Genomic DNA, 14,281 nt, shown 5'->3' with positions numbered 1-14,281 from the left:
TAGTTGACCTTGATTTCTTAGAAATGTATTCATTTCCATGTTTATAGTTGCCTTTGATGTTCCACATCCATCTCCCACACCACAGCTGGCCTAGTGAGTTCATGCCATTTATTCTCTAGTTGCATACGTCTCCTATTGACCTCCTTATATTCAATATTTACATAATGCTAACCAATCCTTATATAGATCCCACTGTTCAGTAACACACTATGATAATGAAAAATCAAGTGACTCCCTTGTCTAATTTGGTTCTCTTATTATTTTACAATATAAACTATTCAAATACCAGTGCTTAGGTAGCAGGTTTGGATGTAGTAACCTAACAAGGCACACTGATTCACAATCTAAAATAATGAAATTCAGGATTTAAAGTCTCCTACCAAGTATATATGCTCCTTCATTACGTAAAGCATATCTGTTCTTCAATGACTTTTCAAAGGAGTATAAAAAGTATAGTCGGTTACAAGCATTCATGAGTACCACACCGCAACGACTAAGCCCATCATAACAGGACACATAGCCAAAGCACTTACCTGGAAAGATGACACAGCCATACCCATTCCCAAAAGGTTTGCATTCCTCTGTTAAAAGTGCAGTCCCATTTCCATTTTCTCCCTTTCCAAACTACTCAAATCTCCTTTTGCCAGTCAACTGAAAGACACAGTTAAATTTGGCCTTGTCTGTAAACAAAAGCATGGCTTCCATCAAGGCCATTGTACCTTAACATCCATGCTGGCCTTCTCTAGTTCCATTTGCATAAAATATGACCATGGGTTGACAAGTGCTTTCTTAATATAGCAATCTTTACTAAACTTCCAAAGACCTTTCACTTCATACTTCAAACATCTATCTTTTTTTTTTTTTACTGTGGTTTAACTAAATTGATAAAATGTTGTTTCCACAAGAGATTCATAGTCCATTAAAAGCATTGAAAACAAATAATCTTCCAGGAACTCTGCAGACAAATTAATACATTTCATCGGTGATAATTATATTTGTGAGCATGGGAAAACAACTGTATATCAGTTTTGTAGGGAGACAACAAAGGTTTTGGAGTGGACATTGGAATACAGTATTTCCTTACAGGTTCTTCTTAACCAGTCAGCTGAATATATGTTTGCTGACAACCCTTGCTAATCACACACACTCTAGCCGGTGAGTAGAAAGTGAGCAGAGATTCTTTTTGAGGTCTTTGAGCCTTGATGGACTCTATCTAAAGAGATCTTCACCACAGATGCAAATACACACTCCCCCCTATAAAGCTCTTGGTATCTCTTTCCATAGCTCTATATACCTTAGAATGCTCTTTCTCATTTTCCTCAGATCCAGATAATACTGATCCAGGAAAAGCAAGGATTGTCAAGTGTAATTCTAATAGCCTCAAGGTAACCAAGACAGCAAACAATTTCCCACCTGCTGCAAATGGTCTCATATTATCTCATTCCTCTACCTCTCCAACAAGCTCTGCTTTCTCAGCATGGCTTCTCTCCTCAAACCTATCTTTAGCTGTTCCTGTGTAATGTCTGGCTGCCCTCCATATGCAGTTTGTGGTGGGGAATTCTCTTTTTCTCTGTAAAGAACATAACCTCCTACAAAATTCCAAAATTCTTAGCCAGTGATAATGCTCTTAGTCACATCTGAGATCTACAATGGAGATACCAATAATCAACAGCCCCAAGATCTACCTTTCTAAGGAGATAAACAAACCTGTTATCCAACATACTATTTGAACCTGCACAAACAGGCTGGGTATCGTCAACTGATTTGTAAAATAACTCTATTTTCCTCATTAGTGATTCACATTTAGACAGAAGATGGAATATCTACTCCAAGAAGATTCTACCTAAAGAGACAGAAAATATTCACTGCTTGGGTTGCACAACTTCTCGTAAATACAGAGAATTATTTCATCCTCATTCCACTGGACCACTTCAGTCATCTCTCTCAGATGTATTTTTGGTCAAATAAATTCACTCTGCATGTTAAGGCAGCATCCCAGGAATCCCTAAATGTACTCAAATATGAGAACAGAAATCTTTGAAAAAATGTCTTGTATCAAGATCAGACATTGGGATATGAATCTGATGGCAGCAAAGATAACCCTGCCACTCCATCAACTGGATAATTCATACCTGGAAATTTAATCTGGAAATTTATTCCTACCAAAACAAGAAAACAAGGAAGAAATACAGTTGGTAATGTTAATGACAAATCAGATTTACTTGGGGAGAGAGTCATAATCTAGCCATTCTTTCCTTTTTTAACATGAAAAGCAATTACTTCTTTTTCACTATGAACATCTTATTAAAGTGGTTTGTCCACCATACTGTCATATGTTTTGTCAGATGCATGAAATGCTCTGCAGACTCAGTCAGAACAGTTGCTACTTTGGCTACCTATTTAAAATATTTCTAGTCGAGATATTTATAAAGCTCTTTCTGTAACTTAACAAAGCATTGTAAGTCAAATGTCCAGTCTAGAAGCAGAAATGAATGTGACAAAATCTCTTGGGAGTATTCCGGCAAATAATATGAGAGGCATTTTAGATGGAATAGTAAGACGCTAATGGCTTCTCTACACCTTCTTGAGTCCAAACTAGATGACATGCAATCTGGTCGAATTCAGCTCGGCCAAGTCGAACTCCCTGACACTGTTTTTCATAGGAAATCACTGCTGGTGCAGTTTATGGGTGCACTCATTTATTCTATCATTTTGAGAGATTTCTCAATTTTTCATATTTGTGTAACCATGGATATACATATGGATTGGGGGCTTATCCTTCAGATGTGGGGTACAGTCTTTTATTTTTGGTTCTTCTTTTGGACAAGGCTAAACCTGTTGTTTTTGTCTGGTTGTAACCTTGTCAAATGTAACTTGGTGAATCATAGGGGAAGTGAAAATAATTCCTAGGAATCTGTACATTTTTGTGCTGTTGCCAACAGTCCTCTCCAAGTAAGACCCTGATGCTTTGTAAGATAATCAGTGTTACAGTCAATTTACAATAAGGAGGAGACAATAGCGACACTATAACATCGTTAAGAGATTAGTTACAAAATGTTTTTGGAAATTACTATTAGAAAATTTGAAGGAAGAGTGGGCAGTTCAGATTATGGAGTTTGCACAAAGAAAAGAAGGCTGTTGTTATATATCACAGAGGAAAATGTGGACTGTTGGAAAAGTCAGCTCAGACAGTGAATGATGTCAGTGAGTTCAACCCTACTTCTTACATTACTCCACCTCTCCACTATCCATTGAATATATGCTGTTATGCTCAATACCTCATACAATTTTAAGTTATTTCACTAACAATCAGCTTGAGTTTATTTCCGTTAATTAGTTCATAAACAAGTGTTATGCACTTACCATAACATAAGACCTAACTTGACACATAGTCAAAATAGGGAAAGCCACCTCAAACAGTAGACCCGGAATGAGTGGTGTACCCCAGAGACTGGTCTTGGGGCCTCTGGTGTTTGGGATATACTTTTCTGAGGTGCAGGCCAAAACCAGTGGTCTATGGCTGACCAAGTTTGCAGATGACTGCAAGCTGGGTGCTGTCATCAATTCCTCTAGTGATGTGGAGATCCTCCAAGAGAGTCAAACCCAAACAAATGACTGGTGCCAGAAGTATGGCTTCAAAATGAATGCCAAAAAATGCATCATCATCCCCTTTGGAGAGAGTGACATCCCCACAAATTATCACATTGATAATAAGGTCCTAAGCATGCAATCATTCGTGAGGGACCTGGGCACCCAGGTTGATAGCAAACTGACTTTTGACCACCATATTGCCTCCATTGTATGGAAAGCTTTCTACATGGCCCACCTCATTAGTAAGGGTATCTCATTCAGGGACAAGGTGTTCATAACATCCCTATATTCTTCCCTTATAAGACCCATTACTGAGTACAATGCCCATTTCGGCATGTACCTCACAAAGCTCATGTAGCAGCTGGATAGACCACAGAGGTTCCTCACCAGGAAAGTCCAGGGCCCTCAAACATCTACCATACACAGATAGGCTATAGACCCTGTCCCTCTACTAATTTTCCTACATACTCCTCAGAGGTGACCTGTGTCTGGCATACAAAGCAATCTCAGACCCCACCTTGATGGGACTGCTGCACTCAGGTAACCCAAACACGTGACCTCAACCTGGTCTGTGACATCAATAGGACTTGTTGGTGGGACAGATTTGTGTCACAGACACTCCTCATTTTGTGAAACAGACTCCACTCCCTCCCCACGTCAAGCAGAGTACCTCATTAACCCTTTTTAAGTGCAACCTGGATAACTGGATAGGGAACGGAAAATACGCCCCTGGGATTTTACCTGTGTCCCTGCTGGACAGTAGCATTAGGTGCTAATTTGTTGGAACATGGGCTAAATTTTGACTAGGCTTGTAAGGGCCTCAGGGCCAATAGCCCAGTAACTTTCTATGATCGTATGATCCTATGCAGTGAAAACAGTGATTGAACATGGTTTGTCTACTTTTACCTCAGGACTGATTAACTGCACACAGATGGCTCTCCCATGCTCCTAAACTTCTCCACCTCCTCTGACTCCTAAAGTTCATACAGTTCCTCTTCTTACCAGATTGAGTTTATCCTAAGTAAGTGTAGGGTTTAGTCACTAAATAAATGTTCTAATGTAATCCCTCCAGATCGTACCTCTCAACTTCTTTGCTCAGGAGTTCTGGACAAAGCCAAACATAATCTGAAGGACATGTTTTTATTTTTACTCTAATTCACTTAAAACGCTAATAGAACAAGCGGGTATCATTGTATCAATCTGCATTTTCTGAACAATAAATGAATGTTGCATCATATATGATCCTATCCATCCACTTTAACCTGAAGACGAAGTCTACTGCTACAACCTCCTGGATGCTATCAAGATGGAATACAGACTGCCATGGTGTATTGTGGAACTGAAAGTAGACGCGGTCCTTGAGATCACATTCAGGTTGCTGGTTCTTGCAAAAGTGTGAGTAAAGTACATCTCACAGCAACACCTATATTATTAGTTGAAGACTTCATAAAGTAAATATGCAATTTCGTTATAGTTGTAGCAGATCGTGCTTCCTAGTACCTGCTAAGGTTTTCTTGTATTATTATCTAGATACGGTAACTTTTGAAATGTCCCACTCTAATGTGTTTGAAGTGAAAGAAACAAACATCTGATCTTCTCTTGCATCCTTTGTTCTGTTTATCTAGAAGTGCACCTGATGATAAATTTCTAGGAATGAAATAGATACTCTCCCATATTGGAAAACTGAGGAAAGAAAATATGGAGATTGCTTGTTTGATTACGGTTTATCTCCACTACCGACTTAGGCATAAAATCAGCATTTGTGCATACGGAAACCCTTTCCTTGAGAAATATAATAAAAAGGGGTTTGAAGGCTAAGCTTGGATTGCAGATATTCTCCTAGTCAAAGTTATTACTATCAACAAAAATTAAAATCCACTGTAAATTCCAGTTTAAATGGTGTTGCAGTCAATTTTTCTAGCAAGAAAGTCAAATCTCAAAGCTGGAAGGCCTGAGCATGAAGGTCAACTCAAAACAAAATGTCTTGCACACTTTAAAATAAGCTAAATAAGAAGAGTTCATGCCCTGGTAATAGTGAGGGACAGCTGCCAAATGATCCTAAATAGTAAAAAAATTCAGATCCTTTACAAAGATGTTAGCTAAAAATGAAAAATTGCTGGAAATGGAGTGGAGTATGTGTCCAGACTTTGTTCTATTGGCCACAAAGAATAATTCATTCACATATTCCCATATGTCTTCCTGGTAGACTATGGGCTACTAAGAAAACAGGGGACCCTAGCCATTAGGAGAACTGGGAAACAACAAAGTTAATCCTCAGGGACTGCAGGCCCATGTGAGGCTGCTACTACGAAGCTGAGAGGTATGGTTCTACATGGGATTAGTTTCTATGTCTTGCCACAGTAAGATATGTTTCAGCCCTGTCATGACCCTGAACAAGATAAAGTGAGTAATCAGAGAAGAAATGAATTAATGGTTTAACAGCTTACCAAACAGTATTAGTACAAGTGTTTTTCAGACATCGGTTAACCTTATAACATCCCAGACTGGTATCTACATAGTTATACCAAAAATGTCAGAACCAGATGTTTTTTAATAACAAGTGATCACTTCTTACACAACTATAATCTTTCCTTATAGATCTTTATCTACATAACTATGATCTTACTTATTCAGGTAGATAGAACGTATTTGAATTTTTTCCTTGAGCATTTGCTCCAGCCTATGGCTAAGAAGAATCTTCAGACTACAGCATCTAAACAGTTAACAATTACAGTAAATAAATAAATAGTAAACAATGTTTTGGTATAGGAAAATAGTTTCATATAACTAATTTGCAAATTAATTTTGCAAATCAAAAGTAACCGACTTGCTACAGTGAGTCTGAAACAGGAAGACTGAATGGGCAAAAGAACAGATTTACATATACTAAGTCTGATACGCCATTTCACTGAATATTCCATTTTCTCTGCGGTATGGTGATCTTGGAGTTGGTATATATATGACATTCACTCTTCTCCTATATTTTCTGGGGTTTTTCGAACTTGTTGGCACTTTGCATTTTGAGTGCCAGCAGTTTAATAGGGAGCAAAATCAAAATTTGTGCTCCTGATGGTGTGACTACTTAAAAGATAAGATGCCTAAGTTTACTATGTTTTTATGAATAAAAATATAAGAAAAATTTAAATGTTATGAAATGTTTTTACTAATCATGACACATGTTTCCTCATTTAAAACTAAGAAAACATTTGCATGTGTTCTGATATATATCTATCTATATCTATGCCTATATTTATATTCATATCTAGCTCTCTCTCTCTCTCTCTATATATATATATATATATATATATATATATCTTTTAGCGTCTGTGTGGTGCACTTAAAATGTACATTTCATTCATGAATGCATACAGAGTATGTGATACGATGCTTATCTCCTCCTATGATACAGACTGCTGTGTATGAAGCTGTACAAAAATAGTCCATGTAAGGTGATAAATACAAACTTTATTTATGCATGTACTTTTTATCTGTGCATTTATTTTAATTTGTTAACTGAGATGGAATGTTGATGCAATTGGACTATTTTCAGGTTCTGCCCAGGATATGCAAGAGAGAAAAACAATAAGAATCAATAAATTGTAGGTAAGAACAAAGCAAATAAAAAAAAAAAGTGTGTGTGTGTGTGTGTGTGTGTGTGTGTGTGTGTGTGTGTGTGTGTGTGTGTGTGTGTGTGTGTGTGTGTGTGTGTGTGTATTACTTTGCAATGATTATGCCCATGATCCTGAACTAGATATAGTAGGTATCAGAGAGTGAAGGAATGAATTAAATGATGAAATTGAGTGTAAAGTGCAAAGTATTAGCATTATACACAATTTAGCACAGAATGCTCCACAGGCACATAGTGTACTCCAGCGGTAGATGGAGTACAGACAATCATGCAGATCAGCAGTATAGATTAGTTCCATGAATAACAATGTAAAGCTGTGTTCATATTATACCAGCAGAAAAAAAAATATGACTGAGACCTCAGAAATGTTCCAAAGTAAAACATAAAAGCCAAACTCCATCCACAACCCCTTTTCTCCCACTTTTTGAACATCGTGTCGGGATGTCACTGCAACAGTGACAATCATCTAGAGCCAAGGTTTTCACTGCCAGATGGCACGTCCTGCTGCAGTAGTTCTTCCATACTTGCACGCACACACACACACACACACCTATAGCCAGTTTAGAGTGTCCAACTCACCTACTGCATGTCTTTGGAATGTGGGAAGAAACCAGAGCAACCAGAAGGAACCTACATGAAGACAGGGAGGGCATGCAGACTCGGCACAAAATGCACCCCAGCTGAGAATCAAACCAGCGAACCTTTTGCTGGGAGGTGATAATGCTATCCACCGTGCCACTGCTCAGACTGTTAAAAAGGGGACTAAACTTGAAGTTAAGAAAGTATTTGCTATAAAGTAAATGTTTTCTGTACTAAACAGGTAGCCTAATGTAAACAGTGTAAGCATTAAATTTCTAGTGATGAACTACAGATCTGCAGACAAGATGGATATTGAGGCTGATGCTTCAGGTTTCCAGAACAGGTCATAATGGAGATGGCATAAACATAAACTGAAGAAGCATGGATGAAGTCTTAATAAAATTCTAAGTGGTTCCTATCATCATGAATTCAAAGTAACAAGATGGGTTTAATAAACTAGTGATGACTATGAACAAACATTATCTATGGTTGTAGTTAAGGAAAAGCTAGAATTTTTGTCTTGTTTTGTGAAAACTCCCAAATTCTAAAAAAAAAACAGCAACTGTTTCTGAAAACATTAGAAATATAAAGAATTCACATTCACACAAATGATAATAATTACAGACTTTATGAAAGGTTTAGGAAACAAAAATATGTACTTTCAGTAAATTTTACTAGTCTCATTGTTTTCTGAAGTGCATGCATTTACCAGCATTGTCTTAAAATGACTTTCATAAAAAGAAAATTAAATACAAGCCAAATTTTCCTAGACTAAATGGATTAAAAATACACACAAAGAAATAAATGATCTAACCAGAATTTTGAAATGAACAACTAATTAGAAAATCCACCAAAAAGAATGGACAGCTACTACCACATACATCGCTTGGCGGATGCCCATGACAACAACCACAGAAATAAAATCACCTAGACCATGGTTTTGTCCACATATGCATTGATATCCAGGATGTCCACAAATATATGATTGATAAGGATGACCATGTGAGGTGTACCAAGTGGGCAAAGACAATAATGGATGAACATACAAGAATTTCCAACCATTAGATGATTACCCAAGAATGGCTCCCGATACTCAAGACTAACTGCATTAATAAGAAGTCACACCCATGCTGATATTACTGAATTCTAAATAAGGAACTCTAGAAGAACTGCTGTTTTGCCACTTGGACACAGACAGGCCATAAACTCAATTTCAGAGATGCTGTCCTAAGTGCCTGATGTTAAGTAAAGCTCAGCTAACCTACAAACATTTGGCCAAGTTCATAAAAGCTATCACAATATACCCTCTGAACTTGAGAACAGCCCTACCATAATGCTTATGAAGTCTGTTAACTCAAGGCAGGTTACACCAGGTATACACATTATGTACACTTTGTAGTAACCTTTATGAATCAAGCCTATTGTATCCATAATACACGAGTTACATATGTAAGGCTTTACCTGTTTAAGGTGAAAGAAGTACATCAGACTCAGAAGTAAGTTAATGTTATTACAGGATAACCCCTTTAAATATTACATACAATTGTTGAATAAACAATATATACAAATATGAAAATACTTTTTCAACACAATGATATTTTTATGAACAGCACTACACTTATTGGTCTTTCTGTATGTATATTTCATACCGGAATGGCCCAATAGTTCTCATGTGCAGTATTTGCATCAGTCAATAAATAAAACTTCCAATAAAACAAGGAGAATCAAAAGGGTTTAGAACTGTATCAGGTGTATGACAATGCTGCATACTTTCCAAAACCTACTCAATTTATATGGAGACAAAATGTTCGGAGAAGTAAGAATGTACGAAGAAAACTGAGATATAAAAATTGGAGAAATAATGATCAACAAACTTCACAATCCTAAAGAACCAAATCACTGACTGAAATAAAGATGATCTGAAATACTTGCTTATCAAGATTAAACAACATAATATTAAAAGGGTTTCCACTCTAGCACAGGCAAGACAAAGATCCTGACTACTCATAAAAATCAATACATTTATTTTGAAGGAGAAGAAAGAGAAAGAGTAGACAGCTTAACCTGCTTGGATCAATAGTCAAAAACGAGATCACAAGCAGCCAAGAAATCCTATGCTAAATTACTCTTGACAAGATGGCCATGAAGGATTTGGATAAGATCTTTAAGTAGAAAAGTGTATTTGCATACAAAGATTTGACCTGCTCAAGTTATGGTGTTTTAAAAACATCATGCAGATGCAAAAGCTGTACATTGATGAAAAAGACAGGAAGAAAACTGTTACCTTTGAATTATGATATTGGCATGAATACCACATATACAGTAGACTGTCCAAAAACAAATCAATTGGTATTTGTGAAAATAAAACATAATTATCTCCTAAAAGTCCACGACAAGATTTTGACTTGCATACTTCAAACATATGAGAAGAGAACCATAATTCGAAAAAAGACTTCATGCTTGGTAAGGTTAAAGATCTGTGTAAAAGAGGAAGACTTGCATTGCTATGGATTAGTACAATAAGTAAAGAGATGGATGCCCCCCCATCAGTGATTAGTTGGATGACTAAAGACAGAACACACTTTAGTAGAACTTTCTATGGAGTCACCAAGAGCCAGCACTGGCTCAGAAACACAACAGCAGCAGCATTTTTATAGACAAAGTATTTTACTCATAAAAATGTTATAATAATACAGAAGTCAAAAAGCTTTCATTTGACTGGCTTAATATAAATGTTTAATTGATGTGTAATTAATGACTGATTATTTAGAATTAAAAAAGTATACTTTGTGGCTTGTGATATAACTTGTGAAAGAGCAAAATTTTATTTGGAAGCCTTTATTTCAATGTATGCTGTTTAAGAATGTATTTTTCATAATTATCAAAGCTATTGAATAACATACACACACGTGTGCATACACACACACACACACACACACACACACACACACATATATATATATATATATATGTGTGTGTGTGTGTGTGTGTGTGTATATATGTATATATACAAACACACACACATGTGTGTAAATATTGCTGTGTTGATAGTAAGTTATTTTATAGTTATACTGAGTAAATTACACTTTATATCCAAATGTTTTCCTTCCAATAAAATATAATCATACATATCATTAGCAACTGTAGTTATAATGCAGCACAGTATACCACTACTTGTTGGGTGCACCACTCTGATTGAAAAACAGCCCTGCAAATAGGTATTTTGATTGGTTAAATGGATTCTTTTTTTCCTACTGGTGTAAACTACAACTGCAATCACATAAAAGATTCATTCAGCTGAGATGAAACTGAAACATGAGGTTGCTGTCAATACCAGTCTGACAGCAAGTTCCAGAAGAATAGTTTTCAAAATATTTAATACGGCCTCCACTGCTGGTTTTCAAAGTTGTTGCTACTTTAAACAGAAGAAACAACTTCAAAAAATAAAGTGCACATTCCATTACACTCACACAAAGCAAACTTCACACTTAACTTTCATCATAAATAAGCATAAATGTGAACATGTGAATGAGCAACACACTGGTCAGACATCACCAGTAAATGCTTTCAGCACAACAGTATGCATTCCAGAAGTTATTGTATACAACAAACATGTTTAATAAGGTATAAAATATGATTTTAAATGTGTTTTGGTAAAATAACAATAATTACTGCCACGGCCTGTCAATCATGATGGTTTACCGCTGCCACTGTTATTTACCCACAAGGACAAAAACTGCATTTATTGTAGATAATGCAGTCAATTGGCCTGTCAGTGATTATCCCTATATATTTACTCACCTTAAAGACTTGAGCAAGACTTGAGGCATAGTACAGATGTTAGAGCACAGGAGCAAATGTGATATGTGTACATGCAAACTGCTAGTATATACCTTTTCATGTAGTTTAATCAACAATATTGTATGTAAGGTACATTATGACCATGTAGCTTAGGTCAGCCACAAAGTCCTCCCCTTATTAAAACTTAAAAAGATGAGGTTCATTCAGGTACAGCAATAAAAGTGATAATAGCTAGTTTTCTGTTTTCTTCCTACTTTTTTTTTTTTTGCTTTCAACTGCATTTATCTATTTAATGTTTGGTAATCGGAGCAGAATGACAAGCTAAATATAAGCTAGTCAAATGTGCATAAGGAATTGTTTTCCTTTCTCCAAAAATTGATTATAATAAGTGAGTGGGTAATGGGAAGCTGGGATGGGGAGTTCACTTCACATACAACTTTTATTTCAGTAATTCAGTTAATATATCAACTCAGGTTGGCTGCATTCAATTTTGTAACCTTGATCCTTTGTTAAGTGTGGATCCTAGTTGGAATAATGTGTGGGAGCTAAGTTCTGGTTAAATCACTTGCTTTAGAGTTACGTAGTACACATAGCCTACCATAAGCAGCTTGTTTGCAACTTACTAGGCACTATCAAAGGAAAAACAGTCTTCAACCATCTCTAGATAACTCAGTAGCACCCCTCTAATGTAAGCTGACAGTAAAGCCTCCAGTAGTCTTTCCTTCATGTGGTATGCTTGTCAAGTGACTCACACATTTAGACACCAAAAACATTTCTACCAAATATCTAAATTCCTAGATCTTCTGTACAGCTGGATGTTCAAGACTGACTGCCATTAAATAAAAACATATTACTATATACAACAAAATTACAGAAAGTAACTTGTGCTTAGTACAATTAAACAGGAATCTGCACATACATACACTCATTTAAAGCAAATGCAGTACTCAAAAGTTACAGCTCAAAAAAATGTTTTGCCACTGTAATAAACATTTTATTTTCCCTCAGTAATGACTCACAAACATATTTCTCAATCTCTTAGAGCAAGAAATCTGGAAAAACCTAAAATAATGGAGGGACAAAGGTCCAAAGGATAGGGACAGCTTTTAAATAGTCCTCATAGATTTAGAAAGTTGCTAAAATAACAGGATTTGTGTTAACATGTGTTTCTGGAAGAATATGAAGAGTGAAACTCAAATGTACATTGTGTCTGTTATTACTTAGTGACCTCAACTCTCCATGATTTGTCAAAAAACACAAATTCTTTGAAGAACAGATCAAAACTATGAGGCAAAAAGCTGGACAATTGCAGTGAAACAAAGCCCACCATAGCTTCTGAGGGAGGGGTGACTTCTCCCATAATTCCATAACTGCAATTGCAAATCTGTTTCCCTCCTACACTACATTTTCATACTATGATGACCCCAGTTGTTTGGTTTGTATGTGTACTATTTTTGAATCATACACATTACTAAACTTGTTCACATCATCTAAGACTATACATTACATGCAGCAAGAAAAGAAACCTCACAGAGTAGAGAAAGTATGACACATGGCACAACAAAAGGTATAACCTGCTTTGATGAGTCGGTCCAGCCTTTCTGGTTTGGGGTTGACTCTCCTTCCAAGCCTAGGGCTCCGTGTGGCAGGGGTGGAAGCAGGCGAGGATGGCTCAGAGTTTGGGTCATTGACAATGTAACCATGCTGTACTAGAATCTCACTGGCACACATCTGGCAAACATTGTGTGCGCAAGGCAAGATGACAGGCTGCTTATACATCTCCTTGCAGATAGCACAGATGAGCTCTTGCTCTATGTTCTTCATGGTGGCCTGAAGAGAAAAGAATGAAATAGAAAATGTCACAGCAATCACAATAATATTTTATCTCACTCTATAACATTATAGGAACTAAAGGCTATCTCATAGAACTCCTGGAGATGTAGGGACTATCTACATGGAGTGTGTGTGTGTGTGTGTTTGTGTGTGTGTGTGTGTGTGTGTGTGTGTGTGTGTGTGTGTGTGTGTGTGTGTGTGTGTGTGTGTGTGTGTGTGTGTGTTGGGTATGTGTGTCTCTGTGAGCACATGTGTGTATGTGTGTGCATGTTTATATATATGCATATGTGTGTGTGTGTGTGTGTGTGTGTGTGTGTGTTTCTGTTTGTGTTATGTAAGGAAGGAGAGCTAAATGCAGATATAACGTGCATGCAGTCTCATGAGACATACAGTAGCAAAATGCAGCAGAGTACTTCTTGCATTATACATGTTGATTGACATTGCCGCAAATATAACCACAGTGCATATCAGCAGTTAAATTCCCCATTCCATGTTTCATACAACTGTCAAAATGCTTTGCAAGCAAGTTGAGTGACAGAAGTGGATAAATTCACTTTTGTGTAAGGTATGGCTTGCAGCCTATTATAAGTTACATCACAATCCTTTGCATAAAACTACCTGAGTGCACTCTACTCTTACCCTCAAGGTCTGTAAATACCTGGCTACAAAGAAAATGTAGTTAAGCAAGGAATTTTGGGTATTTTATCATATAGGCAAAATCAGAAGCACTTTAGAACAATACTTAAATCACTTCTATTTTCTCTTTTTCATTTTTACTAGACTACATGCCATGGAGAAAGAGGCACTAGCGATACATGTGAACATTCTTCTCCATTATTACAGAACAGC

At 36.7% G+C, this 14,281-nt stretch overlaps 1 protein-coding gene across 1 annotated transcript in view; it reads right to left on the bottom strand.

Moving 5' to 3' along the window:
- TRIM46 (tripartite motif containing 46) overlaps positions 1 to 14,281 on the bottom strand; it is a 564,405-nt gene that overhangs the window by 331,012 nt on the left and 219,112 nt on the right. Inside the window, exon 2 of the mRNA XM_044080147.1 lies at positions 13,174 to 13,429. Coding sequence (XP_043936082.1) covers positions 13,174 to 13,429 — 256 coding nt within the window. The remainder of the gene's footprint in view (positions 1 to 13,173; positions 13,430 to 14,281) is intronic.

This window comes from Protopterus annectens, chromosome 8.part0, assembly GCF_019279795.1.
Source record: "Protopterus annectens isolate FY-2018-M chromosome 8.part0, PAN1.0, whole genome shotgun sequence".
Taxonomy (NCBI): Eukaryota; Metazoa; Chordata; order Ceratodontiformes; family Protopteridae; genus Protopterus; species Protopterus annectens.
Note: the sequence above shows the minus strand (reverse complement) of the source record. Positions and strands in the feature narration are given on the sequence as shown.